We start from the raw sequence: 27,499 nt of genomic DNA, 5'->3' as shown, positions 1-27,499 counted from the left end.
AATCTTTTCCTAAAATTGTGTCAGAAAGTAAGCATGTGATGAAAAAAAATTATTCAGCGTCTTGGCTCTAGGTGACTTTAGATATCCAACCCAGAACACGATCATTTACTGTACAACGGTTAAAAAAAATAGTATCTAATTTGAAAAATTATAATTAAATAATAATTTTGAGCGATATACAAACATGTGAATATCAAGAAAAAATGTGAACGTTCATAAAAAATCAACAAGTCCACAAGTGCATTCTACTTGATTAATGATTATAATTACAACTGCGCGTCAAGAATTGTTGCTGTTCAAATCAGGCCTTATGCTTTGTAAACTATCATCATAGCATGGAAGTATCTTAGTGTCAATATAATACTTCCATGATCATAATAACACTAGCGAAATTCTTTAGTTTTTGCAATATTCTAAACTTATATGCTGTAATATTCTATTTTATTAATTAACAGCCAATATTCGATGGACGTTATATTTTACGATAATTAAAATAGAGTTATACAAACTGTCATTGTATCATCTTGAAAATGATGTACGATTTAAAATATTTCTGCAGCATAAACAAAAAAAGTCATTAATTTCCTCGTATCTCCAATCTAATTGAAATGTTCATTGTCTGTTCACAGTACGGCACATCTTGATGGGCCTGATCACATCGTCACATATCCGTTTGTCTCTACTGCAGGAGGTGTATTGATCCCAGTCTGGTAAACGTTTTGTATATATACCAGGTGTTACACTGTAGCTCAACACATTTTGATATCTTACTATCACATGGCAGTATCGTAACTTTTTATTATTTTCATAGTTTTCTTAAATTGTTTGAAGGCAGTTGGAAGTAATTAAATACGTAGGAGAATGACATGACGTCATTAATTTAATTTGGAAGACTAATAGCTATAACTGTAGGAAACTTATTTTATTTCTACCTTTAATTGCTTTTCTTTATTGATAGGAGACAGTTCTAAGAAGAAAACGGAATTTTATTCTTCGCTGAACCCCGCTATAAAGTAGAAAATAAAGTTAAATAACATTTCTAACAATTGTGTAGAATATTGGAAAATGACGACGGAAAGCAGTTTGAGTTTAGATTTAACAACACGAAATACCACAAATAACGAGACATATTTTGATGTCCTCTCTCATCCCGTTTATAGGACCGTTATATACTCATTGACATTTGCCTACTCTTTGGTATTTCTCTGTGCACTATTTGGAAACTTAATGGTAGTTTTGGTAGTTTATAGAAATGCTTCAATGCACAATGCTACAAACTACTTCATAGTTAACCTGGCTATAGCGGACATTCTGGTGGCATTGTTTTGTGTTCCTTTAACTCTTCTGGACAACTTATATCCAGGTAAGAACTATTTCATTATATAAACCATAGTTTTAATTAGATACACCTTATATGTGTTAGCCCAAAAGTACACCAGGATAATTATAGTAAATGCAGAATGATTGTTTTCTATAATTTAGGATGGGGTCCTGCGTCGATTTAACCATGTGTTACTGGAAAGCGTGATTTATAAATGCAGAGTATTCAACTTCATTTATCTACATCTTGATGTAAATACAGATAAAAAGAATTGATTGATTGATTAGTGGTTGCTTAACGTCCAGTGGATAATAGTTCATGCGTGTTCAAGACGATATAAAGACTATCCGTATAGTTTGTTAGTAACCTTTTGTAGACGACTGTTTCATTTGTATATATAACATATAACATTATCTAATATTTCATGTGAATTTTGATTATCGGGTCAACACAACCCCTAATTAAGACAATGCAATTAGGGATTTTCGTCCGAATAGTGTTATTTAAGTTCTTTTGATTTAGATATGGGCGAGAAAAACAAATAAATGATCGAAAACCAGCAAAGGTAGCATCTCGATACTACTTTTAAAACAATTAAAAAACAGAATAACAAAAATACCCAACTACAATTGTAAATTCAAAAAAAGGGGGGGGGGGACTAATACTAACAATACCAAACATTAGACTCTATCAACCAACTGATATTATTAAAAAAAAAAAAAAAAGATGTGTCGAGAATTTTGAAACCGCTAAAAAGTTTGAATTCTGAAATTACAGTAAAATTCTTCATTAAAAAAAACAAAGAATAAGGATAGTGGCAAAATGGTCAACGTTTTGTCTCTCTGACTATGTTGAAAACGAATTCTATTACATGATAAAATTCCCAAATTTTAGAACACAAAAACCTTTTAAATTACATATCAAGAAGTATCAGACAATACCAAATAATACTCTAATAATATTCAAAAGAACAAAAGGTAGAAAAAAAAACTTGTGTTCGCGGGATACGGGTTGACTTCCACCATATAGTTCTTTAATGTATTTTGTTGTGTACCTTTCATCACCTATCTACTGTATATAAATTATATAGAAATAAATGTCTATCTATATAAAACTTTATAAAAAAAAGGAGACGTGATATGATTGCCAAAGAGATCACAATTCACCAGTGTCCGTATGCTTAAAGCCACGAAAGTTAAGATATCCAATCGTAATACTGATTTATCGAACTTCATGTAGAGAATCCGTTGATTCGTTCTGTACAAATTTTTACGCAAGTAGCTGTATGCATATAGGCCCGGAGACTAAAGGTCGAGGAATTAAACCACGACATACATCGCAAAATATTTAGCATTGTAGGCTATTTAAAAAGACGGGGAAAGAAAATGTTGAATAAGCATATAAATCAGTGAGATATAAACATAAACATAAACACATTTGAAAAGAGAAAAGACACGAAGTGCCGATCTACGAGTACTCACAGTTATTCAAGACCTTACTGTTACTATATATATAAGTTTACTTAAAAAGTGACATATACACATGTCTATGTATCTTTATGATCTTTCTGACTATAATCTTTCTTTCTTCTACTTAAATATAAAGTTAAACTTACAATGCGTACTTGCAGAATGAAAGAACTGTATATTCAACGGAATGTGAATTAATATGTTATTTTAAAAGTTCTAGCTGGATGTAAATTTGTGCTGGTATGATTCCAAACTAAATACTTCATAGCCACAAATTTACACCATAATGAATATAAAGTTCAGAGTGAAGTGAAATAAGTCTCAACAGCATTAGATAACCGTGGCAAATAAGACACGTGTGATGAAATAGATAATATTATCATAGATACCAGGCATACATTTAGTACACCAGACAACAAAAGACTCATCAGTGACTGTAGATTTAAAAAAAAACCAAATTAAATAAGAAAAAACTCATTATTTGCCCAAGTCTTGTGAATGAAGGAAGGTAAAGATCATTCGACAACTTATCTAGCTAGCATTAACATAAAGTGAAACAAACATACATAAATATACAAAACCCTAAGAAATGCGGTATCAATGACGATTTAAAGTTTATAAAAGCAAACTCACAGAGCTGAAAGTGCTAATATGTATTTTAACCATTTTTTTTTTGTGTGTATACATTATCGTCATCCTTCTATTCTAACATGTATATGCTTTCCACCTGATCTATTATCAAGTGTACTGTGCCTAAATAATCTTATTGATATTTATGCGTATACTTCATTTAGAAATCAGTGTATTTAAAATTGACGAAGTCATTTATATCTCTTGCGATTAATTTACGACTTAAATTTAAGTTTTGAACATATTACTCAAATGTAAAGCATGATATACCATGACAGAACACTACGAAGATCACAATTTGAATGCTGTAGAGATTGAAATTTTCACACGAAGTAAAATTTGAAATGTATTATTATGAGTATATGGCAAAGAAAAAAACACTTGACCTTTTATATTACAGTCTAGTCTGTTAATATGTTATTCGATCTTTAGCTTTTTTTTGTATTCGATCTTGACATATTGTATATAAATAGATGCTCTGTTTATTGTTAAAGACCAATTGAATCTTCAAAAGGTGTCTATTCGTTTTTTCGTGTAGTTGAGTTGCTGTCTCATTGGTGTTTATATTGTATCTTCTTTTTATTGATATAAATGAAAAAAATTAGCATACCTAGATATTTTTTCAACTTTTATTTAGGATGCACAAATTCAGTCTTTAGTCTATAGATAAGAATTTCGATACACCCCTATCCACCCTAAAACTATGACTGGACGAGACAATTGCAGTTTTAAAGACTTTTTAATGGAAGATGACAATGGTCATTTCTATTTCTACGTGGGGTAAATATTTCACCACTGAAATTCCCAAAAGTGGAATTCCTTCTATTTGTGATTTTCTGTGATTATTAATGTAATTAATTGTCGTTATGAAGTAAAGTTTAGTACGGGATTTGACATACTGATATTATTAAAAAAAATCCGTGTGGTAGAGTTTGAGTTTGATGCAAGTGATATCTTAATGTGACGAATTGTCTCATTGGCATTCATACCACATCTTCTTTTCGTCGAGCCTGTGAATTTTGTCGCAAAAGCGACACAGCGGTCCTACAATGTACATTCCGTCGTTGTCGGCGCCGGCTGCGACGTCCACAAATATTCACTCTGGTTGAAGATTTTGAAATTTTGATAATTTTCTTACACTGTTCTGGATTTCTACCAAACTTGGACAAAAACTTGTTTATAATTGTAAGATAGTATCCTGAAGTAACTTTTGTAAACAAAAATCATGTTATCCGTATTTTACTTGTGGTTAAATTTTCAAAAAAATTGTAACTAGTCTGTCTTCAACTATCCTGGATTTAAACCAAACTTGGTCTAAAGCTAGTAAAAAAGATATATTTGCGGTCAGTATTTTCGTCTTATATAATGAAGATGTAAAACACGAAGAGTTTAGGTTGCAGTCTGGAAATTAAAATGTAACTACCCTATAGTCGTATATGCAAAATAGCTGATCTTTGAGATTTTAATGGCCCCGCAACGAAGTTGTCGGTGCCATATAGTTTTACCCTTGTCCGAAATTCCGTAATTCCGTCATTTCGTCATTCCGCAACAAACCTTATACGGAGTTTTTTCTAAACGCATTCAGATATTTGGCTGATTTTTGGTATGTGAGTAAACCATGATGAGTTACAGATCAAGTTTAAGTTTCGTTCCACTACACCAATTTTTGCCGAAATTACAGGCTTTTTGGACTTTGAGAAATTGTTGAAAATGAACAGTTATACGGACTTTTTTTTCTTAACTCCTTCAGATATTGGGCTGATTTTTGGTATGTGAGTTAACAATGATAAGTTACAGATCAAGTTCAAGTTTCGTTCCGCTCCACTAATTTTCCCGAAATTACGGGTTTTGGACTTTGAGTAATTATTGAAAATCACAGTTATACAGCCTTTTTTTCTTAACGCCTTCAGATATTGGGCTGATTTTTGGGATGTGAGTTAATCGTGATGAGTTACAGATCAAGTTTAATTTTCGTTCCGAGTCGCTAATTTTTGCTGAAATTACAGGCTTTTGACTTTGAAAATTTTTGAAAATCGCAGTTATGTAGATTTTTTTTCTATACGCCTGCAGATTTTGGGCTGATTTTTGATATGTGAGACTACCATCATGTGTGTGTCCACATGTGTTTATATTTAAATTCCAGATTTATCCACTTTTTGGGACGGGACCATTCGCGTCGCTTTGACACATCGAGTTTAAAATAAGATTATCATTAGAAAAAAAATCATGTATGAAGTAATGTGAAATTGTGATTAAATCGATAAAAGTTGGTTATGCCACAAATTATCATAACAAAATGGAAACTCTATCTTCAATTTTTCGATTTCAGAAACATTATTATACATGTACGTAGAACTCTATCTACAAACACAAAGCGTGCATGTTATGTAAAATCATTAGTCATTAACCGAGTTCCTTTATTTGTTAAATGCTGATTCACATGATAATACATCGCAGTGACTTATTTTGGTCCTAATTGAGATTGACCTTTAATTAACATCAATACAAACTTAATCAACCATTTTCTACATAAGAAAATGCATAATGTGAAAGTTGTTTCCCGTTAGTTTTAAGTTTTGGACCTTTCCATTTTACCTTCCAATAAGAGACTTTCCGTTTTGAATTTTCCATGGAGATCATAGTTATGCCACAATCCGGTCTTTTTTCCTCCATTGTGACATAGGTTAATGAGATTTATCACCAACTTTTACGACTGGGGCCACAAGTGTTCCTTTTCGGAATACCTGAGTTTGGTGATGTGTTTTATGTTACTTAAAGTTCTGTGTATGTGAAGTGTTGAGGTCTTTGCTTTGCTTAGCTTTGCTTTGGTTATCTGATATCATGGTTAGTAATAGTATTGTATGTTGTTGTTTTTTTGGTTATCGTATGTAATGGTTAGTAAAAGTATTGTATGTTAGTGTCATGGTTAGTAATAGTATTGTATGTTTGTTTCTTTGATTATCTTATGTCATGGTTAGTAATAGTATTATTTGTATGTTTGTGTCATGGTTAATGATAGTATTGTATATTTGTGTCATGGTTAGTAATAGTATTGTATGTTTGTGTCATGGTTAGTAATAGTATTGTATGTTTGTGTCATGGTTAGTAATAGTATTGTATGTTTGTTTCTTTTGGTTATCGTATGTAATGGTTAGTAATAGTATTGTATGTTTGTGACATGGTTAGTAATAGTATTGTATGTTTGTTTCTTTGGTTACCGTATGTCAAGGTTAGTCATAGTATTGTATGTTTGTGTCATGGTTAGTAATAGTATTGTATGTTTGTTTCTTTTGGTTATCGTATGTAATGGTTAGTAATAGTATTGTATGTTTGTTTCTTTGGTTATCGTATGTCAAGGTTAGTCATAGTATTTTATGTTTGTTTCTTTGGTTACCGTATGTCATGGTAATAATATTATTGTTTGTTTGTTTGTTTTTCTGGTATGTAGTTCCGTTCGTTATTACGTTCGTCTGTCCGTTCGTTCGTCCCGCTGCAGGTTAAAGTTTTTAGTCAAGGTAGTTTTTGATGAAGTTGAACTCCAATCAACTTGAAACTTAGTACACATGTTCCCTATGATATGATCTTTCTAATTTTAATGCCAAATTAGAGTTCTTATCCCAATTTCACGGCTCACTGAACATAGATGATGATAGTGCGAGTAGGCCGTCCGTCTACTTGGGACACAATTCCGAGATTACTCTGACGTCCAAATGCTGTTTTGCCAGACCAGCTGGGTCCGTGGGACGTTAGAGTTAATTCCATATCAAAAAGTGGATATTTTCCCATTACAAAATAGATGCGCTGCTTCGTTGCTTCTTGTGCCAACGGACGGCCTTTGAATTTTATAAATCAGGTTTCAATTTGTTCATTTTTAAATTTTATTATCTCTTCCGATTTATGTAAGTTTTATCTACCTGTCACCCTTTATTTTCCATATTTAGACAAGTTTTCACAGTGACCCATGCCCACTGATTCAGACATTTGGACTTTCATTTTGAAAGATTGTCATGTGATCACAAGAAAAAAGTACTTGACACAATGGACTATGGGAAATGATGTATGCATATGACTCTAGGTCAATATGAATATATAATCTAACACCTCGCTCATTTACGATGCAAGCAATGTAAATATCCGAGAGCTTCAGAATGTTATCGTGGTTGGCACTAAATGCTTAATACCGATCTCCTGTAAAGGAGGTGAAAAATCGTGGTTGGCTACTATATATATGTTAAATATCGATCTCCTTTTAAGGAGATGAAAAAATTATAAATATTTGCATACTTGAGTCTCGATGTCTCATAACTTGACGTCCATTTAAAAAATAAAAGTAAAAATGTCTGAATCAGTGGGTCACTGTGAAAACTGGTCTAAATATGAGAAAATAAAGGGTGGCAGGTAGGCGACACTTACATAAACGAAGAGATAAATATAAAATGAACAAATTGATACCCGATTTATATATTTCAAAGGTCGTCCGTTTGCACCAGAAGCGACGAAGCAACGCATCAATTTTGGACGGTCAAATATCCACTTTTTGGTATGGGACGAGCTCTGACGTCCCACGGCCCAAGATTGTCTGACAAAACAGCCGTTGGACGTCAGAGTAATCTCGGACTATTGGGACACATTCTTGTTATATCAATTCGATGTTTTGGATGGAAGCTTGAGTGAAACGGTTTATGAACTAAGTGTTTCAATTGTAATCAGAAGTAGGTTCTGTTTCAATTGTAATCAGAAGTAGGTTCTGTTTCAATTGTAATCAGAAGTAGGTTCTGTTTAAAAGGCTTATAGAGCTATTATACTAGATTAGTTATTCATTTTCATGATAATAATGACGTGTTAACAGATCGATTCCGTTTTATAATACAACACGTGCATATAGTATCTGAAGTATTCCCTTTGGCATGCGTTATGTATCGTATGCTAAGTGACGGGACACAAAACTTCCTTATATGGAAACTTCAATGACATTCGAGACAATAATATTTAGTGACCGAGACACGATATTTGCTGTTTAGGAAAATATACGGTATAGCATGACCTGTTCCAGACTCCAAATAATTGACCACATAAAACATCAATTACACAGGACAACTAACGTCAATTATCAAAAGTTGGCCAACGTATTGACACTGGCGTAGGTTGACTGACAGAGTCACAATTTATCATACAATGCTCTTAGATCCCAATAGATCTTATAGAATTCATTATTGGTTGTGATCAATGTATGCATTTATTAGCTTTGGTATATGACAGGCTTGTTATTTGTCCTAACATTTTTGTACATTGCGTTTGAATAACTTACAATGCCGTCACTAAAGGTCTTGGTACATGCAAATTTACCATAAATGTCTATCAAGTGCATTTGTTCTTCAAATACTTATTCTGATAACATATTCGGTAAGATGAATTCAAGTGCTATAGCAGCATAGAAATATAAAAGGTACTTATATCTTTAATTTGAAAAAAAAGTGTGAAAATCCAATTGTCTAATTTGTTCTATAAGTTGCTTTATTTCAATGTGAAATGCGTATAAATAAAAGAGATATTCATCTGGGGCCAGGTTTTCGAAAGTATCTTATGATTAAGACGTGTTTTATGATGGTATGAGAACATTTCATAGTCGTAAGATATGTTTTCGAAAGTGTCCCAAGTTACGATTTGTCATAACTTTTGTCGTAAACTTAAGACCTCTCGCGACATGACTTATGATGGTCTTATGATTGTCAACTAAAATTTTAATTACTTTTCATGTCTAATTCCATGTTAATTGCAATGAAAATATTTGTTGTGTTTCTCAGTTAGCTAAATAGTAAAGATTTTATCATTCTCAACTACGTGAATTAAAATTTGAATCTCCTGCGACATACAATTTGGAATTCTTTTCTAACTCATGGTTTTGAATAATAAATATACATATTATTTCGTTCCTAGTATAGTTAATAGTATCTATATTAACGTATGTGCACGGGCATTTCGTGAAGCGGGTACTGGATGTACAGAATCTAAAAAGTATTACTACCGTTAAATAACAATGCATGTATGGATAGGATAATTATACACGAAAGCGAAGTTCAAGATTTATAAAATATTACAAACTAAATTTAAACAAATTATCAACTCATATTTCAATTCCCTTTTTGTATAACATTTCATGTTCATTATAGAGAAAAAAAAATATTCGTAAATATCAAGAATGGTAATAATTTTTATCTTACCTCCTATACATTTCTAGGAGTGTGATTGGTTAAATGCGCCCTCGTGGAGACCTTGTATATTTGATATTAGGTTAGTAGGGAGACGGGGCTTATCGCATACACGGTTAGTAGCGGTGTTACGTCCCTTTATATACCATATAAGGTAGTAGAGAGGCTGGGCTTATTTCATACACGGTTAGTAGTGGTGTTACGTCCCTTAATAAAAACAAAACATCACTGAGAAAAAATCGTAAAGATTTCAAATGACGAAGAAATTGATGATTAAGATTGAAATAATTTCATAGAACACATTTAAACCTAATAAGTTTTTAGTGTTGGTATCTGTTTTTGTTGGATCAATGGAAGTAGTAGTTTCTTAATGCTAGCAGTATTGACGACATGCTCATTTTAATAGGTCACTAGTCTAAATTTCACACGTTGAGATAGTTGGTAAGATAAATTCGTTACATAGTGTGTTAGTGACCTAATACGGTATATATTGGGTCAGTAAATTCCATATGGGGATTCGAGCTTCGCTCTCATCCCATATGAAATTAACTGACCCCATAAATTCGGCTTGAATCTCCATATGGAATTTACTGACCCCATATATACCGTATAAGGTCACTAGCACACTATGTAACTAATATTTTATATGCTCATACTTTTCATTTTTATATTTATATTTATCACTTTTTATTCGTTATTTAAATTAATAGAAAATAATGTTCACTTATGACACTCATAAGAGCATCATAGCTATGACTCTCTTAAGACAGCTTTGATTTACATCCTATGAGATATCATATGATAGTCATAAGATGATCATAAAATATGTCCTTATATATATCTTATGAAATATCTTATGATACTTTCGAAAACCAGCCCCCTGGTTAGAAATTTAGCTTACATCTTGGCTATTTTCAGGGGCTCATCCAGCCGTTTTTAAAATAACCCCATTCAAATGCATTGATCGTCTAAAATAAGGGGGTTCAAACCCAGGACACCCGGCCCCCTTCCCGAATCCGCCAATGATTTTAAATACCGTATACAAATCTTTAAAAATTACAACATAAGGAGTGTTAAATAATTTTCTTGAATTTCGTTATGTCGTGTTTTCCAACATTTTACCAAATAATGAATTCCTGAACATGCTGAATGTGGCTTAAAATTATAAATCTTTATAAAAAAATATATAAATGTAAATAATTTATAAAAAAGATATTTCAAACATGAATTATAAAATGATGTAATATTATTTTGAAAAACAACTGCAGATACTACCTACTAATTCTCGGTCTTGATATGATCTGAGATGGGTTTCCAAATCATATGCAGTCTTTTTTATTTCTTTGTTCATTGTAGTGGTCATATGATGTTAATTTAGTAAGTTTTTTTGTGGTTTTACCTTTACAACTTATTTTCTAGATACTAGTAGATAAAAGGTGATAGTTGTGCGCACGTAAAACTTGTTTAATCTTACCAAAAATGGTGTGTCTGTACCATGTCTGATTATACAACATGCGTTGTTCGTAGATGCTGAGACTACTGTAACATGCGTTACAGCATCTTAGGTAGATGTGACATGCTGTGAGTGTGCTTTCCAATAATATTTTGGTGTAATTTTTTTGCCTAGCCTTTTCTCATATTTCACATATAATAACATGTTATGTAATACGTTTTTTCTCTTTTTCTTCCCTAATCCTTATACGTAATGATACTTTAATCACAATTCGAAATAAGCTAAATTAGCGTAGGTTGAATGTCTTGACTTTCTCGTCTCGCTGTAAGGTTACCACAGGGACTGCTATTTCATTAGATTCGATTGGTGAACAATGCTGTTTTCTTTGTTTATGACGGCATTTCCGATAACATCTAAGCCTATATCAGTATTAGTGTCATTGAAAATTAGGAAAAACAAATACTGTGGTCCCAGGTGAAGACTTTGATTGATATGGTAAAGTTCCTTTCCACAGTCTAACGTCGACCACCATTCAAATGTTTTACCGGTTCTTATTCAGAATTTTATAATTGCTTTTATAATATCAAATTACTTTCAGTCTCTTTGAATTTAAGAATGTGTGACTTACTATAATTAATCGGGTCCTCAATGTCAAGAGTTTGTGACTTAAGATTTTTGTACTTTCAAAATATAGAGTACAATAAACTTCAATCTCCCTTTCCTCTACTCCGATTAAGGATTAAATTATAAATGCATACCCCTCTCTTCAAAAACTGTCATACGTAGATGCATATTCCAATCTCAAATGATCAGAACTTTCCGTCCCTTTTCTCAATTTTATTTTCCAGCATTAAACTTATGTCCTTATTGTTAGAACTTAAAAAAGAAGCAAAATATATTATCAGACTAATACAAAAATATCCATAGAGTACATAAATGTATGAACATAAAAAATACCTTTGGCGGCAGATGTTATGGTGGATTATCAAACAAAGAAACAAGTATTACATGTATACGTGACACATAATTATTTCTTAAATTATGTAGTTTTAAAAAGATGATACTACGGGGCGCCGAATGGGACTCTTGTGGTTTTGTACAAAATTCAATTCTGTCATAACAAAATCATTTTTGTCTTACAAAACTATGTGCTACAGACTTGTTTTGTGAGAACTTCAATTTTGTGATGACAAAATTCATTTGTGTAGACAAAATTCATTTTTGTCATGACAAAATTCATTTTTGTAGACAAAATTCATATTTGTCATGACAAAAGTAAATTTTGTCTTAAAGGTATGCAAATATAAACATATTTGCATACAAAATTGACTTTTGTTACCTGATATGGAAATTAAATCACAAAAAGTCAATTGTGTACGGTAAGATTCAATTTTGTGAGACAAAATTGACTTTTGTGAAACAAAATTAACTTTTGTGAGACAAAATTGACTTTTGTGAGACAAAATTGACTTTTTGTGAGACAAAATTGACTTTTGTGAGACAAAATTGACTTTTGTGAGACAAAATTCAATTTTGTCATTTTTGTTGAGACAAAATTCAATTTTGTCATTTTTGTTGAGACAAAATTCAATTTTGTCATTTTTGTTGAGACAAAAGTCAATTTTGTTAATTTTGTTGAGACAAAAGTCAATTTTGTAAATTTTGTTGAGACAAAAGTCAATTTTGTCAATTTTGTTGAGACAAAAGTCAATTTTGTGACGACAAAATTCATTTTTGTGATGACAAAATTCAATTTTGTAACAACAAAATTGACTTTTATGAGACAAAATTGACGTTCGTGAGACAATATTGAGTTTCGTGAGACAAAAATCAATTTTGTTGAGACAAAAATCAATTTTGTTGAGACAAAAATCAATTTTGTTGAGACAAAATTCAATTTTGTTAATTTTGTTGAGACAAAATTCAATTTTGTCAATTTTGTTGAGACAAAATTCAATTTTGTCAATTTTGTTGAGACAAAATTCAATTTTGTCAATTTTGTTGAGACAAAAGTCAATTTTGTCAATTTTGTCTCACAAAAGTCAATTTTGTGTTACAAAAGTCAATTTTGTGTAACAAAAGTCAATTTTGTGTAACAAAAGTCAATTTTGTGTAACAAAAGTCAATTTTGTGTAACAAAAGTCGATTTTGTATGCAAATTAGTTCACAGAAACCAAACTAAACTAATTTAAATACAAAATTGACTTTTGTCGCTCAATTTTCAAATTAGTTAACAAAAGTCAAGTCTGTGTAACAAAAATGAATTTTGTCATGACAAAAGTGACTTTTGTCCGCTGATAGATAATTTTGTATGACAAAATTTCAAATTTGTAGTATGATACAAATTTTGTTAAACTGAACTCATTTTTGTTGAACAAAAGTCACTTTTGTCCGTACAAAATTGAATTTTGAGTACAAAACCACAAGAGTCCCATTCGGCGCCCCGTAGATACACTACAAACATTTTATTTTCTAAATAAGAAAAAGATCAACAAGTAAAATTATTAGTTAGAGTGTGTTTGTAACGACTTTGCTGTCACATTCTTAAAGGCATCAATTGTCGCCGCTGCAATTACATTTGTGAGTACATATAAAATGTACCACAAAACAACAATTTCGGTACTAACATTGATTTTTAAAAGTTTAATAATAACTTAATATATCTTGCTCTATAGTTAAAGTACTCATAATCAAATTGTTATATATTATCAGTAAATCTAGGACGTAAGTTTTTCTCGTTCGAATTGCTAAATACCTTTTTTCATGCTGGGGCCTGTTATAGCCGACTATACGGTATGTTTTTTTTTATTGTTGAAAGCCGTACGGTGACCTATACTAGTTGCTTTTGATCATTTATTTGAACTCTGGTAGATAGTCCACCATATTTCCTTACTTTTATATATAATTTATGCCGAAAGTATACGTCTTTCATATAAATGCAATTCAGTTTCACAATAGCATCGATGCAAACAAAAGAGAAATACTTCAAAACCAGGTCACATTGGAATAAACAATTTATTTGTGAATGGATGATTTAAATGTCAGCCATTCATACATACCTCATACTTCTTCTTTCTAGCAAGATAGTACGTTAATTAATTACAGGCAGATTTACGTCTTCATATTTTAATTTCAATCATTAAAGACAAGTGTTTGACTCAGCAGTTGAACTCAAGTCTCTATGGAGCGCACCAGAATTAACAACGGATTATAGATTTAGATTTTGACGGATGCTTGTTTTCAAATGTCAAGATGTCAGTATTGGTTCACGAATTTGAAGGATAAGTGGCGATACAAAGTTGAGGACGAAAATCTAAGAAAAATACTATCTACGGCATTTATAGTGTAAATCGAAACCTTTTTTTTTGTTAGATATAATACCTGTTTTTTCGTTATTCAAAATTCTTCTACTATCATAGTCTTTTTATAGGTATGGAATTAAAAATAGATAAACAATGATTCAAACAAATGCTTCAAACTTTAATCTACATATCAACTTATTAACAATGCGAAACTTATAACAAAACTGTATTAAGTTCTTTATATGGCTTTCATATATCGGGTTTTTTTTTAAAACCAAAACTTGATTATTCAGCATCTACAACAATAATGGCTGTGTCTGATAGCTTCGTTCAGTACGGTTTTACAGTAGCAATACACACAAAGGGATACAATTATCACCGAAATGTAAGCAATACACCACACCAAACCTAGAGCTTCTTTTTACCACAGAATGCCACAAAACACCCAAAAGATACCCAAGATTTTTGTTTATTTGTTAATAATTATTATGTATTCAGTATGAAATTGTTCGAAAGTTTCAAACCCCGTTATCTTCTACTACAGAGCAAAAGCAATATGCGTAAAACCAACAACAAACATTGCCAACACTTTTCCAAATAACCACCTAACTATCTAAAAAAAAAAATCTTTTATTTTCCTGATATGATAAAAGTTTTTTTTTAATCAGATGGACACAAAGTTTCAAAAGCAGCGGACACTTCAATTTCACTTTGCCTAAAAACCTACTTATCCACTGTCTCTACCTTATTAGGTAGGGTAGGGTTTGGTCAAATCAAAATATTTTGAAGTGTGCCCATTTTAACAACTAGGGTTGTCCTCAAACAGGAAAACATCTCCTCTACAATATAACAACTTCGATAACCTAGTTAAATCCAAGAGTATAAATATAACTAATACCATGCATTATTTTATACAGCACGACCATAGATTGCTTTACAGAATTTGATATATTTACCCTAAAACCGGATTAAAATTGTTCGGTAGAACTATGGCAAATTACATCTTACGGAAATTTGAATAGATCTTGGAAATTCATCGAAATACCTTTTTTGAACAGGATTTTCTGTAATTTACAATCCCCGCTGCGGCATAAATATATTCAGGAAGCTCATGATTTCTCTAGGGTATACTACTTCTAAATTTAAATCCATCCAAGGCAAGTGGACCAGACGAACTTAAGCCACGTCTCCTTAGGGAGTTAGCACATGAAACTTCACCAATACTATGCCTTATATACCGAAAATCATTAGACACTGGCGAAGTCCCCACTGACTGGCGTACTGCGCATGTTTCATCCATTTACAAGAAAGGTTCCAAATATAATCCAGAGAATTATAGACCTATTTCTTTGACATGTATATGTTGTAAACTTATGGAACATGTTGTAGTTAGCGCAATCATGACACACGCAGACAAACATAACATCCTGTATCCCCTACAACACGGCTTTCGAAAAAAACAGATCTTGTGAAAGTCAACTTTTGGAATTTGTAGATGATGTCACTAAAAATATGGAAAACTCAAAACAAACAGATGTACTTATAATGGATTTCTCCAAAGCTTTTGATAAAGTCAGTAATAACTTGTTAACACACAAATTAAATTACTATGGGATACAGGGGAAAACAATTGCATGGATACAGGGCTTCTTATCATGTCGTACCCAAGCAGTCATTCTAGAGGGTGAGACTTCAGGCTATGTCCCTGTAAAGTCTGGAGTGCCTCAATGATCTGTTCTGGGCCCAAGTCTGTTTTTATTTTATATTAACGACATACCAGTTGGGCTAAATTCCACCATACGCCTATTTGCAGATGAGATCATTGCATATCTGGTGATAAAATCAAACAGTGATTGCGAAACCCTTCAAAAAGACCTCATCACACTAGGCATTTGGGAAAATAAATGGAAAATGGCTTTTCATCCTGACAAGTGTAATGTCATGTCCATCAGCCGAAATAAAAATCCATTCGTTTATAATTACACTTTACATGGCCACATTCTTGAACATGTCGATAAGGCGAAATACCTAGGTGTGACAATTCAATCCGACTTAAAATGGCCCAGTCACATAAACAACATCTGCAATAAAGCCAACAGCACACTAGGTTTTCTTCGAAGGAATCTTAACATCAGTTCCACCTCAGTAAAGGAACAGGCATATAAATCTTTAGTCAGACCATCACTAGAATATGCCTGTTCAGTTTGGGACCCTTTCTTTACTGGGGATATTAACAAAATAGAAAAGGTACAAAGAAGGGCTGCTAGATATGTCACTAACCGACACAGAAACACCTCCAGCGTTAGTGACATGCTTGATCATTTAAAATGGAGAGACCCTGCTAACAGAAGAACAGATGCACGCCTGGTCATGTTCTATAAAATTACATATCATCTCAATGCTATCACAAAAACAGACAGATTAATTCAACCGCTCAGACAGTCCAGGAACATGCACACACTCTCATACCAAATTCCATCCTGCAGAACACAAATAAGACAACAATCATTTTTCCCACGCACAATTAAAATCTGGAACAGCCTTCCCCTGAGTATTGTTATGAGCGAATCTATAGAGTCGTTCAAAAAAGCCGTCTCAAACTACACCTACAGCCCATAAATTCATCATGTGTAATTAGTTTTATCTTAATATTCTAAAAATAATAAATTAAAAAAAACTAAAAAACTACAACTATGTAAAAAAAATTGTTTTGTTTATTATCACAAATTTGTTATATTTCACTGTATATATGTCTTCACAAAGCAATGCGCAGTACAAGTGACGTAAACTTCAACGTGTTGAAGGCGGTCATTACATAGTAGAAGTAGAAGTAGTACATCGAACAAAGTATTGTAGGTTAAATTATAGCATGCTCATAATAGAATTTGAAACAAAATCTTTACACAAAAGATTGTTTGTACACTTTAGTGAGTGAGAAAAATAGATAAAATCGGAAGCCAACAACACAAGTATGACATGACTAAATACATTTTTGTACCAAGGCCGTAACTAGACATAATATTTTAGTGAGGCAAAATAGTTGATCCGAGCGAAGCGAGGTAAACATTTTTTGGGAGTGTATGGATTGAATGGTGCACAATCCGACATTCTAGGCATTTCCAGAGAGTTTGACAATGTTTTATATTTGGACACTTTTTATATAAATTTTTCATTTTTACAAACTTTAAATTTTACTAACACCGATTTTTTTTTTATTATTACTTTAATTAAATTTATATGTCAGATAAATATCCAAATATCAATTTGAGTCTCACCAGAACATAGAACAAACATCGATTCAGTAGAGTTTGTCAATTTTTTTATGGCCGTTTTCTTCAAATCGTTTCAGATTATTTGGTCTGTTGACATCCTTATCGCGATGAACATGGATCATGGCAAGACCGCACAATCTTTCGCCACTCATGCCCTTTTCTAAGTTTCCAGTCTGTGTTTCTAGCGGTAGCTCATTATCATCAACACAATGATCGATATCTTCCTACGATTCCTTCTCAGTCAGAAATTCGGTAGCAGCATCGGTAGTAACAGTTTTGTTTGCAAAAGGGAATTAAGCTTTCATGTAACCACCATCATAAAGTCGCTTTTACAAAATATCAATAGCTTTTATGCTGACAAAGAGTTAACAAACTATGGATAGAATGACATAAAATACACGTATATATGATTCTATCTAGTGTTAGTTTACTTGTATGATATGGGTACGGCTACGGGAATAAAACTGGATTTTTTTTAGCCGTTTACATGTAGGTCCGTGATTTCAAATTATTTCTGGAAATAGTAAGTGGTAAGATATTTTCAGTTCCATTACGGAATCGATGGATTTAGGGGTTAGGCGTTTTGTGTGTTCGATCCCGAAATCCCGAATATAATGACACAAAATTCCGTGGCCCCGTTTCAGAATAAAACCCCAAAAAATCCCGTTTTAAAGGTTGCACCGTTCCTTAATAATCAAATTTTAAGGTTAAAGAAACATGGAATATAACTAATCCATGCATGTTTCATATTATGTATATTTTGTTTATCTGTAAAGAGAACGAGTAAAGTTGGTGAAACAGAGAAGATGCTCCCTTGCGATTCCCAGAACTTGATTTGTCAGTCAATTTCAGATTGATTCTAGTAAACTTATATTCAGTACTAAAACTCTAAACCCCTGTTGTATTCACAAACATCCATTAGTTTACTTGAACTATTCGTTCTTTTCCTTGAAGGTTTTCATCATCGCTTTTCCTTTTTCTGCAAGAGCCTGTTTTACCAGCGATCCATGTTGATTATCGTTACTCAGTTAATGTAATCGAGACACCACACCCGTTGAGATGCTGAGTTATATCAAGATAAATAAATTAAAAGGAATAATTCCAAGTTATAGAAATTAAGGTTCACACGGAACAACAAATGACTATTATATTTCGTATATCATTACCATAAAAAAAAATGAGTGTCGAAATTTTAGTGAAGCAACTGCCTCACTTGCCTCAATGGTAGTTACGGCCGACTCATAAGAACAACGCATTACATGCATTAATAACCCTTTAAGCATGCAGGAAACTGTAAATCGCAAGAGTATAAACCAACTGTGAAAGGAGGCAACAAAGCCTTCTAAATATTGCAATAATAACCTTGATAAGATAGAGTTATATTTGTACATAAATTGAACGTACACACATTGACAATACACTGTGTACCTTTAACTATAAGACGAGTCCTAGTGTCATATGCTGGTGCAAAGGGAAAATTTTGTTGATTATATATGATTCGAGTGGTCATCTATAGTTCAGTCAATGCCCCTTCTCCACTAGATCCCCCACTGGACCGTGCAAACACACCGTTTTACAGGGGTGTACATTTGACAGTTATCAGTACATATATCATAGCTTATTGTAAAAGATCTAAATTGCTGGTGATCATTTGGTTAATTTACATAAAAATTAAAAATGGAAATGGAGAATGTGTCAAAAAAGACAACAACCCGACCAAAGAGCAGACAACAGTAGAGCTTATGTTTGTCTCTGTGTGTATACCTTGCCGACTCTAAATATAGCTTACTTTGTTTATTTATTATTATTAAGTCACCGATGGAGTTTCAACACTGCTGTCACAGGGGATGACAGCTTATATTTATTCTGATGATTTACCGTTTTCTCCATGCTTAAAGGACTAATCAATTCTGTTTTTTATCTACATATAAAAAAGAAGATGTGGTATGATTGCAAATAAGACAACTCTTCACAAGATTCCAAAATGACACTAAAATCAAAGACTATAGGTCATCGTACGGCCTTCAACAATGAGCAAATTTGAAGTCCATTCATCAGCTATAAAAGGCCACGAACTGACAAACGTAAAACAATTCAAACGAGAAAACTAACGGCATAATTTATGTACAAAAATTAACGAAAAACAAATATGTAACAGATCTACAAACGACAACCACTTAATTTTAGGCTCCTGACTCGAGACAATCCCATACATACAGAATGTGGCGAGGTTAAACTTGTTAGCGGGATACCAACCATCCCATAGAAGTAAAATTTCTAAAAGTGTAAGCTTTAAATAAGATATCAGCAAAAATAAAATGAGTGGAAAAATGCCGACAGAAAAATGTACCAACACATTGATTTCAATATCACTAAGAAAAGCATAAAATTAATTACAATTACATGGAAAAAAATAACACATCACACAATTTTTAAAAGACTATTTAAGCTCCAGCTGTTTCTGTAAACAGTAACAAAATCATAAAATAATGTTTTATAGATCGTTAATTACTGTAACATTGCACTTATTATTATTGTATGATATGAACTTGAAATACAAAAAATGTACGTGCTCATGCATTTATGTTAACAACTAATGCGTGTTTTTTTTTATTTGTAAAGTGAATAGATAACTACAACAACAACAAAACTATGTTTTAATTGAAATGGGAGGGTATGGTTTATAAAAAAACGATTAACATGCTTCACATGGTCATAAGACATTAATTATGCTGCGAGACATAATCATGTATATCAAATATTCATTTAGTTACTTATAATTACATAATATGATTTACGTAGGGATTAATAACTAGATATAGGAAGATGTGGTGTGAGTGCCAATGAGACAACTCTCCCTCCACTATTTGCATTTATTTACTGTTTTATCTCAAAAAGATGTTTTGCTATAGGATGTATTTTGCGAAAATGTAAGTGTTTGTAACTTTTAGTTTTAGGTCTTGGCTCTGACATGACTAGTTTGTCCGAAAATTATATAAATTCTTTAATTGCCATGTGATAATGTAAAATATGTCAATTTGGTCATTTTTATGACATTACACATGCTCTTTCTGTACTTTAGTTGATAAAATTCAACAAAACATTAATAGGAATTATAGATTTTGACAGTTCTGCAATTTCTAGGGAAAAGTAATTGTTTTATATTTTTGTCTGTACCAAGGCAACTGACTATTGCATATGTTTACTATACATTTCGGTGTTCGAAGAGGTCTAATGTTTACTATACATTTCGGTGTTTGAAGAAGTCTAATGTTTACTATACATTTCGGTGTTTGAAGAAGTCTAATGTTTACTATACATTTCGCTGTTCGAATAAGTCTAAATGTTTACTATACATTTCGGTGTTCGAAGAAGTCTAATGTTTAATTTTGTCAGTTGTTATGGACTTGCACCTTTTCAATTTAAATTATATATTAAGTAGTTTTGTTATTTTAATTTTTAAATAGCTACCAAGTTGTTACTTGCTAATTGTCCAGTTGCAAATTATTCGTGCATATATTCTGGACCAGACCGTATGCGTAATTCATTAAATAAATAAAACATTCAGGATATCAATATTGTTCGTCCGGGATTGAGGATTGGAAAAATAGACTGCTAATAGAAAAATGAGGGTTTGTTGGATATAGGAACAGAAGTTTACCTCTCAAAAGCAACGTGCAAACCCTTTTAAATTCGTTGCTATGGTTTTTTAATCTTCAGAGAGTTAAAATTAGATGTAAAACTTCCGACCGGACGTAGTTGCTTTTTTGTATACACTCGTCACACCTCATAGTAAAACAGACACACGATCGTAGCTAGAATATAACTGCTGGATAGGAAAGTTATATAGTGATTATTGTATTTCTATAACCCGGTAAACCATTGTGATTATTGTATTTCTATAACCCGGTAAACCATTGTGATTATTGTATTTCTATAACCCGGTAAACAATTGTGATGCCTATAAATAAAGAGAACTTATCATCACTTGTTTTTCTTTAATTAAAACAAAAAAAATTGTAAAATACTTTTAAAGTGTTATTCGATTTGCCCTTTATGAATGTTTTCAAATAATTTCAAGCGTCTAGTTCTGTCAAAATGTTATTACATAAATAAAAAAGCCAGATCTCATCATTTCCGCTTAAGAAATTACTGGATGTCAAATTTGTGCTAAAAATACCAGTTGTTTATGAAATAATGATTCTTTAGAACGATTTACCAGCATAATCCTACAACAGAGAAGACACGATAAAAGTACATTGTTTCTTTCAGTATTGACGATTGTCTGAGTCTACTCTTCAAATCTGATTATAGCGTTATGCTGCTAGTTTTACGATTTCTAGAGATGGAATAATTTAATAAAATGTAATTTCAGAACCACGATATCACTCCCTTTCCGTTTTCCGCTTGATTTACCTAATTGCAGCAGCTGATTTGCTTTTTTCGTATTTTATTGCTTCCGGCGGAAGTCGATTATTGACGTACAGTCATTCTTATTTACGTTTCCTGTCCAGTAACCGTATTGGAAAGTCATTTAGTATAGTAAACTCAATCTTATGTATATGATATTTTTAGAAATATCTAAAACTGGCAAACTGAACTTTGTGTTAATAAAAAAAAACTTGAGTGTATTTATGGTTCGCAAATACGGCATATTTCGTTATAGCTTGTTGTTCGGTGTGAGCCAAGGCTCCGTGTTGAAGACCGTACTTTAACCTATAATGGTTTACTTTTTAAATTGTTACTTGGATGGAGAGTTGTCTCATTGGCACTCACACCACATCTTCCTATATCTATGTAAGTTGAATGCAATTTAGACAACAACCATTTTTTGTTTATTTTAAGGCTTTAGCACTAGGTAGAACCGTTGGGATTTTTGAATTAATCTAGGAATACAAAAAGGTTTTGCAGAAACACCTTATTCTAAAAAGGGCTAAGGCGAGTCTGATGTTTTTCAATAGAAATGTTTAAAATGAAATTCGAAATCATGTGAATTGATTGCAAATTAACACCTATTAACAAGAGACCAAAATGACACAGGCCTAAATTCTTTCTCTTTCAAGACGCGTAATGCACCACTATCTTGACTGGTACCGTCAATAAATAAGAATATCTCCACTACGTCAAATACCAGCCAGATGTAGAGGTAGTATTTTTTTTTAATAGCAAGTCGGTTATAGTTAAGTTGTACTACGAAACATATTGAATACATTCTGCCCAACAGCATCATTGAAGCTGAAGGTAGGGTTTACTTTGAAATAACTCTGCACTTAATGAAGTGATAATTTTTACATGCGAATGTGTTACATTCGGACTTCGAAACATACGTACGTGGAACAAAAATTTCTGATTTTCATATTGCATAACAGTACGAAATAAGACTAAAATTGTTACTGCAGGTAAAACAGTCGAGGCCGTTTATATATTTTTTTTTATAATACCAATTATTCGATCAGTTATGAAAACAATTATCTGAGCGTTACTGGTAAGCCTTGTGTGGACGAAACGCGCGTCTGGCGTATTTTTAAACCTGAAACCTTTTGTTAGCTATTATTCGTGTGTTTCTCTATCCTATATGTTCTCATATTTATGTGTATTGTAGTCCTGTAATGTAATGTTGTCATTTTAATGTTATATTTCACATTGCCATGAAAGCGGGAGGTTTTGCATGCCTAAAAACCAGGTTCAAACCACCATTTTTTTTCTTTAAATGTCCTGTACCAAGTCAGGAAAATGGCCATTGTTACATTATAGTTCGCGTCTATGTGTTCTTCATTTTAATGTTGTATACTAACTGTTGCCTTTATATAAATCTGTAACAGTGACTGATAAAATTCTTAAATATCAATTTATTTGATACTGAGATAAACAAAGGAAGAATATTTGTTGTAGACGAATAAAGGAATAACAGTACTGTACTTGAAGAGTTGCCACCGTCAATTGTAGATTTGACGGTCGCAAATGCAGTTTTACTGGCGACGCGTAGCGGAGACAGTAAAACGGAGATTTGCGACCGTCAAATCAAAATTGACGGTGGCAACTCTTCAACTACAGTACTGTTATTCCGATTCTAATGCATTTCAAAAAGAAATAATACGATATAACTTGAAAAAAAAGGTCTTAATTTTGACAAATAAAAAAAATCCGCGAAACTTCATGAATGATTTTGGCGCAAAGACGTGAAGGCTAAACGTGACGTCATACAAATGAAAACTTACAAACTGGAGATTATTACGTTACCTGTACGCTTCAAATTCGGATAAAATTACACTAAAACGGCGAATTCGAGGAAGGTGTTGTTTTATTTTCTATTATATAGTAGTAATTGAACATTTGTTGATTCATCAATTCAAAATGTCGGGTCCCTCCTTAGTTACGCCTGGTCAACTGTGGATTTGACGGCAACTTTTAGCCAATGAAAACAATTGTTATATCCAAATTGCATTAGAATAAAGTTTCTGATTTAAAAATCTTCTCGTTTGTTCGTTGTTTATGTTTTGAAAAATATTCTGTGTGTGTACATAATCAATGAAAAAACAGCCTCTATTAAATAGAAGTACAGAAGCCTGTACGCTAAACATGTTGCAGTTCCGTGTTTTATTAAACAAATGAACCATTGAACCGATTCACAAATGCCTTTAAAAGATGAACGACGAGTTCACACAAAGACACCTTATCTTTTACATTACGAAAAATAGATCATGTTATTCTAAGTATCACAGTGTACAGTTTGATATCACATCGAATACTTTTCAAACAAAATTTCTACACTTTTAACCTTAAAAACGATATTTATCACCATTACATCCTAGCTTATTTTTTATAAAACCAATGAAACACAATTAGATCATATAAACCAATTCTTTCAATTTAATCTTGTCGTGAACATGTGTAATGTTGTTTTCACAGTATGGGTACTTGTCGTATAAAGCTATTTGTTTTTTTGTTTTCAATATCTAAGTTTTCGTTATTTCCTGTAAAACAATGCGTATTGTGAAGTATGTAGTCTTTTAATAATATTGCATGACGATAATCAATACGTCAAAAGAAGAAAAAGAATTGATTAATACAAAATGAAAGATTGAGTACTGACCTTGTTAACATCGGTAAAAAAGCGAAGTAAACATCTGATTCTCAGTACTGTCTTTTACAGTGATATAGTAGTTGACAGATACAAAAATAGCTATAAATACAATAATTATCATAATTATTACAAAATACCAATGTCTAAAGCAGGATGTCACGGGCTCGATCCTGACCAGGTCAAACATTAAAATTAGTATATGTTGCCTCTCAGTTAAACTTCTAGCGACAAAGTGTAAGAGCAAACTTTAAGACTGGTGGGGGAAATGTGTGCATACAGGCAGACGTTAGTCTTTGTAAAGACTACTTTCTGAACTAGCGCGTTAAACATTCACAGTGAGTATGGCGGTCAAGTACAAAGCAGTATTTACTTTCATACAGCCTATACATGTTCTAGTTCTTTGATATACGTAATTACTTGCCACTCAACATATAACGCCAATGCACAAATCCATTTATAGTAATCATATAGACGTGTTTAACTTTAGTTTAATAATATATGGCAGTTTACAAGCTCTTTGAAAATGTTATTGCAATATACTGAAACCTAACAATGAAATATCAGAAAGGATAAAATGAACAGCTTAATGTCGACCTCAACACATCAAAAGAGTATCAGAGCAAACAATGCGTTACACGCATTAATATTTGTGATCGGAACGATAATGTTTCAATTAACCTTGTAACTATGCTCTATAAAATCTATATTTTTTCATTTGTAATTCTCGGAACAAATTGATATATGTTTTTGTAATTTGATTGCAGGTTGGCCTTTCGGACCTGTGCTGTGTAAAGTGACACCGTATTTACAAGGTGTTTCAGTGTGTGCCTCTGTGAATACTTTGGCAGCAATAGCTGTTGACAGGTACGAAAACTTGCAATAAAAATAAATATAATTATTTTATACAAAATATCAATCTCTAAAATTTAACAGCGTGAATAATGTGTAAGCTTACTGATTATTTAAAAATAGTCGATATCTAACTGGAAAGATATTATTATTTTTTTTTCGTGTTTGGCCAAAGGACTATAGGATAAGAATTATTAAGTATTTTAGTGAACTATGAATGAAACGTCATATTATTGTCTCAGTCTCAACTGCTCCAAGGCTATTTATGATTATTCATAGTCATTCGAAGATAAAAAGAAAAATCCCTTATCTTTCATATCATTGAATTTTTGTTGTGTTCATAATTTGTGTTGTTTTGCAAGGAGTCAAACAAGTATACCAGTATATACTGAAGTTTAACAATATGTTTATAAGTTAAATTTATGTATTTATACTCGAATACGAAGTGTTTACGGCTTTATCCTTATAAAATTTTATTGCAAACTTTTTTCCATACAGGGTTGCTCTGATACAGAGTGTAGGATAATTTATCAGTTTCACAATATGCATGTAGTTGTGTTTGATAGTTTGGTGTTTAGTAAATCACAAATTGTTTGGGTAACCTCTTTAATTCATTTATTTTAGATACCTTGCAATTTGTCGTTCATTTGAGTTCAAACTGACAGCCCGGAAGATAAAACACATAATAATTATCATCTGGATACTTTCAATGAGTATAATGACACCGTGGGCAGTGTTCTACACAACATTGGACTACAAGGATTCAAGTGGACAAATTATTCCAATGTGTTATCCGATGTGGCCTAGTCCGAAAGCTATGAAAGCTTATTTTATAGGAGCGACGCTTTTGTCTTGCTACATTATACCTCTTATTTTGATAATCGTTTGTTATCTGTTTATTGGTGTAAAAGTTTGGCGTCGTGACCAACCTGGGGCAAAAAATGCAAGCGCTTGTGTAATTTATAAATCAAAAGTGAAAGTCGTTAAAATGCTCGCGGTTGTTGTTATTATGTTTGCATTTTCGTGGATGCCTTTGTATGTAGTAAATTTTGTGAAAATAATTTCACCTCAGGACAGCTCAAAAGCATCAAGTTACCCGGACTATCTAGAAAATATTATTATTCCAATAGCTCAATGGCTCGGATCATCCAACAGTGGAATGAACCCTATTATATACTGTTTCTTCAGCAAAAAATTTCGATATGGTTTCCGCGATCTTCTAACATGTTTTAAGCATAGACATGTACTCCACGACAGTTCAACACGAACATATATGTGCGTGAAATCTCACATTGATGATATATCATCATCTCCTATTTCAAAACGAAGTGCCTCTCCTAGACCTGGCAGTACTAGTCCTAGACCACTTGGTCATAGAATTGTGTACAACTCAAGAGTCTAAGATAACACCTGCCAGCAGTTGTATTATATCAAGGTCTAAACTGATATATTTATTAGATACCGTGTAGTGATAGATTAATTTTTAAGCCTATATTTATAATAGTATTGAATAATTGCAACGGACGACGAACTAAACGTCAAACATAGACAAAAATATAAGTTTATCGAATGATAGTAATGTTATGTTTTGTACAAACCTATAGAGTTTGTGGTACCTTTTTGTATTGTAAAATCACATATGTATTAATGATCGAGAATAGAGTCTGATTTTCGAGCAAATTAAAGCATGAAATTCAATAAAAAAAAAGTAGTCTTGTTTTGCACAAACCTATCCTATAGAGTTTGTGGTACCTTTTGTGTTGTAAAAATCACATATGTATTAAAGATCAAGAATATAGTATTGTTTTCAAATTATAGCATATAATTCAAAAGAGTTGCAAGAGCGAGTATTATTTTACCAGCGGATTCTTAACACCTAATACAGTAAAAATTTTTAGGTCACCTTGCCT

The 27,499-nt window shown here is 32.3% G+C and overlaps 1 protein-coding gene across 1 annotated transcript; it reads left to right on the top strand.

Annotated features, from left to right (window-relative positions):
- The first annotated feature begins 903 nt into the window (after positions 1–903).
- Positions 904–27,263, top strand: LOC134726813 (neuropeptide SIFamide receptor-like). The gene is made up of 3 exons (XM_063591223.1): positions 904–1,363; positions 25,505–25,604; positions 26,214–27,263. Exons 1-3 carry the CDS (start codon positions 1,066–1,068, stop codon positions 26,989–26,991), a joined length of 1,176 nt encoding a protein of 391 aa, XP_063447293.1. The 5' UTR covers positions 904–1,065; the 3' UTR covers positions 26,992–27,263.
- Positions 27,264–27,499: the final 236 nt, after the last annotated feature.

The sequence above is a fragment of the Mytilus trossulus genome, chromosome 7, assembly GCF_036588685.1.
Source record: "Mytilus trossulus isolate FHL-02 chromosome 7, PNRI_Mtr1.1.1.hap1, whole genome shotgun sequence".
NCBI lineage: Eukaryota > Metazoa > Mollusca > Bivalvia > Mytilida > Mytilidae > Mytilus > Mytilus trossulus.
Note: the sequence above shows the minus strand (reverse complement) of the source record. Positions and strands in the feature narration are given on the sequence as shown.

Excerpts from the sequence above, each read along its gene's own strand:
- LOC134726813 (XM_063591223.1), top strand. The coding sequence starts at position 1,066 with ATGACGACGGAAAGCAGTTTGAGTTTAGATTTAACAACACGAAATACC. Across the intron at positions 1,364-25,504 it reads TCTGGACAACTTATATCCAG|GTTGGCCTTTCGGACCTGTG; the intron begins GTAAGAACTATT and ends ATTTGATTGCAG. Across the intron at positions 25,605-26,213 it reads GCAGCAATAGCTGTTGACAG|ATACCTTGCAATTTGTCGTT; the intron begins GTACGAAAACTT and ends CATTTATTTTAG.